Genomic DNA, 4,739 nt, shown 5'->3' with positions numbered 1-4,739 from the left:
CTAACCTCCCACCATCTAGCATCTCTTTGTCTAGCCTCTCTTTGTCTAGCCCCTCTTTGTCAAGCCTCCCTCCGTCTGCCCTCCCTCCAACTAGACCCCTTCCGTCAAGCCTTTCTTCATGTAGCCTCCCTCAGTCCATACTCCCTCCGTTTAGCCTCTCTTCATGTAGGCTCCCTCTCTCTAGTCTCCCTTCGTCTACACTCCCTCCATCTAGTCTCCTTTCATCTAGACTCCCTCTGTTTAGTCTCCCTTAGTCTCGACTCCCTCCGTCTAGCCTTTCCTCGTCTAGGCTCCCTCCGTCTAGCCTTTCTTTGTCTAGACTCAATCCATATAGCCTTTCTTCATCTTGCTTCCCTCTGTCTAGCCTTTCTTTATCTAGCCTACCTCTGTCTAGACTCCCTCTGTCTTGACTTCCTCCAGCTGGCCTTTCTTCGTGTTGACTTCCTCCACCTAGACTCCCTTTGTCTAGACTTCCCCTGTCCAGAGTCTTTTCGTTTAGCCTTTCTTCCTCTAGGCTCCCTCCGTCTAGTCTCCTTCTGTCTAGACTCCCTCCGTGTAGCCGTTCTTCCTCTAGGCTCCCTCCATATAAGCTTTCTTCGTCTAGACTCCCTCTGTCTAGCCTTTTTTCATCTAGCCTCCCTCCATCTGGACTCCCTCCCTCTAGACACCCTCCATCTACCCTTACTCCATCTAGACTCCCTCCATCTAGCCTTTTTTCATCCAGCCTCCCTCTGTGTAGACTCCCTCCATCTAGATATACCTCTGTCTAGCTTTTTTTTGTGTCGGCTCCCTCCCTCTTAGTCTCCCTCCATCTAGACTCCCTCAGTCTGGCTTTTCTTCGTCTAGTTTCCCTCCGTCTAGATTCCCTCCATCTAGCCCTTCTTCGTGTAGGCTCCGTCTGTCTAGTGTCCCTCCGTCCAGACTCCCGCCGTGTACACTCCCCCGTCTAGCCTTCATTCATCTAGCTTTCCTCTCTCTAGATTCCCTCCATCTAGATTCCATCCGTCTAGCTTTTCTTTGTGTTGGCTTCCTCCCTCTAAGTCTCGCTCCGTCTACACTCAGTCAGTCTAGCCTTTCTTCATCTAGACTCCCTCCGTCTAGACTCCCTCCATCTAGCCTTTCTTCATGTAGGCTCCCTCTCTCTATTGTCCCTTCGTCTAGACTCCCTCCGTCTAGACTCCCTCCATCTAGACTCCATCCATCTAACTTTTCTTTGTGTTGGCTTCCTCCCTCTTAGTCTCCCTCTGTCTAGACTCCATTAGTCTAGCCTTTCTTCACCTAGACTCCCTCCATCTAGCCTTTCTTCGTGTAGGCTCTCACTGTCTAGTGTCCCTCCGTCTATACTCCCTCCGTCTAGACTCCCTTCATCTAGACTCCCTCCGTCTAGCCTTTCTCCATGTAGACTCCCTCCGCCTAGCCTTTCTTCGTGTAGGCTCCTTTAGGCTAGTCTCCCTCTGTCTAGTTTTCTTCATCTAGACTCCCTCCGTTTAGACTCCCTCCGTCTATTCTTTCTTCATGTACGCTCCCTCTGTCTAGTTTCCCTCTGTCTAGACTCCCTTCATCTAGACTCCCTCCGTCTAGCCTTTCTCCATGTAGACTCCCTCCGTCTAGCCTTTCTTCATCTAGACTCCCTCCGTCTTGCCTTTCTTCGTGTCGGCTTCCTTCATCTAGTGTCCCTCTGACTAGCCTTTCTTCTCCTAGACTCCCCCCGTCTAGCCTTTCTTCGTGTAGTCTCCCTTTTGTCTAGTTTCCCTCCCTCTAAACTCCCTCTGTCTAAACTCCCTCCATCTAGACTTCCTCCGTCTTGCCTTTCTTCATCTAGACTCCCTCTGTCCAGCCTTTCTTCTTGTAGGCTCCCTTCGTCTAGTCTTCCTTCGTCTAGAATCCCTCTGTCTAGCTTTTCTTCGACTAGGTTCCCTCAGTCTAGCCTTTTTTTCGACTAGACCGCACCATCTAGACTCCCTCTGTCTAGACTTCCTCCGTCTAGCCTTTCTTCATCCAGACTCCCTCCCTGTAGCTTTTTTTCATGTAGGCTCCCTTTGTCTAGTCTCCCTGTAACCTGTAACTAGCTTATGCTCTAAGGATTTAGTAGGGCACCCCAACATAATAAATAGCCAGCTATTCTTATACTTGCCTCCTGAGATACTGAGCAAAGTCTTCACAAAACATAATTCATATAGTAACGTCACTGCTCATAGTACCAGATAGTCTTATGTCACTGGATGGTGCGAGAGAGAGAGAGAGAGAGAGAGAGAGAGAGAGAGAGAGAGAGAGAGAGAGAGAGAGAGGGGGGGCAGGGGGTAGAGGAGCGTTTGTAGCTTAATCTCGACATATGATGCAGTGAATGGTCCATCCGAATTACATTATGGCTGTTCCTGTCAAATCGACTGGGATATCTAAATGAGAACAACTGAAGTTCCGCTTCCTATTGTCTCCATATATCTCGACGTCACTCTAATCTTTTCACTGAATCTGATCATTTTGCTTTCTCCAAATACGTATTTGTTTTGCTCTTTTGTCTTATTAGGAAGGGAAATTTTAAGATAGGTGTACATGCATATATACATACATATTCCAGGTACCCAAGTTTAAAGTTCAACCAAATTATCTAAACATTTAACAGGAAACTTATAAGAGAGGTGTACATATATACATACTGTACATGCATGCATATATAAATACATATATACATACTTACATACATACATACATACGCCAGGTACCTAAGATTTAAGTTCAAAAAAATTCTCTAAACATTTAATAAAAAGCAAGACACCTTGCATGTCTCTAACTGTCTACCGAACCACACAGGGCCTCCTCGCTGCTGGGAGGAAAGACGCTGATGACTGGTACAACACATGAACATACGCAACCGGGGCCTAGGCGATGTCAGGCAGGGCAGCTGATCGGGACTACGGGCTATCACAAAGCCAAAGGAAAGTCCTTCAAATAAAAAGCCACCGTGCTTACCCCCATACAAATGGAAAAAAGCACGTTAATAGAAGTAGTTTCAGTAAACGGGGCTTAGCCCTTTTTATTTTGGTGAGATTTTATCTATATGGGTCGTTTTATTTCAATTTAAACTCACATCTGCGATAAATATCTTTGGAAGTTCGGTGTTGTGTTGTCAATTCTTTCTACCCATTCAATTTCTTTCACGTGAAAATACATTCAGGTCTTTACAAGAAGGGACATATAAAAGGAAAATCCTTCCTCGCTGTCCAGCCATGTTTCTATAGTTTGAAATAATTAAACAAAAATTTGGGTAAAAAGATAAATAAGTAGTTTTATAGATGTTACATTTCAGTATGCTAGATTTCAAACTATATAATTTAGCAAATCTTAATTCGATCACAAATGCGTCATTGGCTGTGAATATTTTAGCAACATCTGTATTTTCCAATATCCTTAGAAAAAAAAAAAAAAAAAAAAAAAAAAAAAAAAAAAAAAAAAAAAAAAAAAAAAACTAATGTCTTTAGAGCTTTCCCTCCACCACAAAAGAAATCCTTGGCAGATTTTGCAGATTTTACAGATTTTGCATACATTCCCAACATTTCATTCACTTTCCATTGTGATTCCAGTTTTCTTTCCTAATTTTCGTCCAAATATTTTCAATGGCGTGAAGACTTTACAATCGCCTTCGGTTTTATTTTCGTCTGAAGAGTTATTTCTCTTTAACAAAAAAAAAAAAAAAAAAAAAAAAAAAAAAAAAGAAGAGAAAACCTAATAATCATTGCTGATTATGAATTGTCACTTTGACAGGAACTGGAAAACAGATATTCGTCCTGAAAAAGACGTTACATAAACGATTATTTTCCATTTTATGATTTTATATTTGCAGAGTGGTCTTTGGATTTATGCAAACGAATTATTAAATAATAATCGGTCCCATGCAATTGTATTTATTTAATTCCCTTCTCCGTTCTTATGTCATATTTCCGGGTATTAATTCGAAAGAATGTTCCTTCTTAAATATTTATAGAATTTACTTTTGGATTACTTTATTCTCTAAAATGTGTGAGAACTTGTATTTGTGAGTTATTACATTTAAATAAAACTTAATACTTTCTTTCTGTGGATATTTTCCCTGAATTGTGATGATGATGTTTCCTTCATTATAAAAAATATTCCTTGATTGAATTCCTTATTTATGAAATTTTCTTTTGGATTTCTTTGCTTTCTAAGACATATAGAAACTCACGTTTTTAAATACAGTTAGAGAGAGAAAAATAATAGAAGCTATCCTTTCTATTTTCTTTTTTGGGGTTCAAAAGTATTCATTCTTTTCAGTGTTAACAACAACAATAAGATAATCTATCTAAAATGCAATATTTCAGGAGATTTTTGTATCTTATATCTTAGAGAAATTCTTTACCGTACTCGAAAACACCAGTTTGAAAAGAAACTAAATCTTCTGGAAAAATTGCACAAAACTTTAATATACATCCCTGAAAACGTGTAGGGTTATATTTTCCCAAAGAGGATATATTTCTAAGCAATAAGTTGCGTTTTTACTTGTTAAACCAGGAATTCAAAAATATCTAATACTGTTATCAGGTTTACAAATAAATTTCCTTTTAAAATTCATCCAAAGAATATCATTGTTTGAAAAAAGAAAGGGGAACAAACAAAATATAGTTTTTAGGCCTATCCATATGACCCTTCGTCCTTTTTCGGTTGATAGATGCCTCATCCTATAATCATGTTTGCAAATTAATTTCATTTTGGAATTCTTCCAA

At 40.5% G+C, this 4,739-nt stretch overlaps 1 protein-coding gene across 1 annotated transcript in view; it reads right to left on the bottom strand.

The window, feature by feature from the left end:
- Positions 1 to 250: 250 nt before the first annotated feature.
- LOC137646532 (U1 small nuclear ribonucleoprotein 70 kDa-like) overlaps positions 251 to 4,739 on the bottom strand; it is a 48,326-nt gene continuing 43,837 nt past the window's right edge. The window contains exon 2 of the mRNA XM_068379640.1: positions 251 to 731. Within this exon, the coding sequence (XP_068235741.1) occupies positions 251 to 731 (481 nt within the window). The remainder of the gene's footprint in view (positions 732 to 4,739) is intronic.

This window comes from Palaemon carinicauda, chromosome 9 (assembly GCF_036898095.1).
Source record: "Palaemon carinicauda isolate YSFRI2023 chromosome 9, ASM3689809v2, whole genome shotgun sequence".
Classification (NCBI taxonomy): domain Eukaryota; kingdom Metazoa; phylum Arthropoda; class Malacostraca; order Decapoda; family Palaemonidae; genus Palaemon; species Palaemon carinicauda.
The sequence above is the reverse complement of the archived record's forward strand: the minus strand, read 5'-3'. Positions and strand labels throughout refer to the sequence as shown.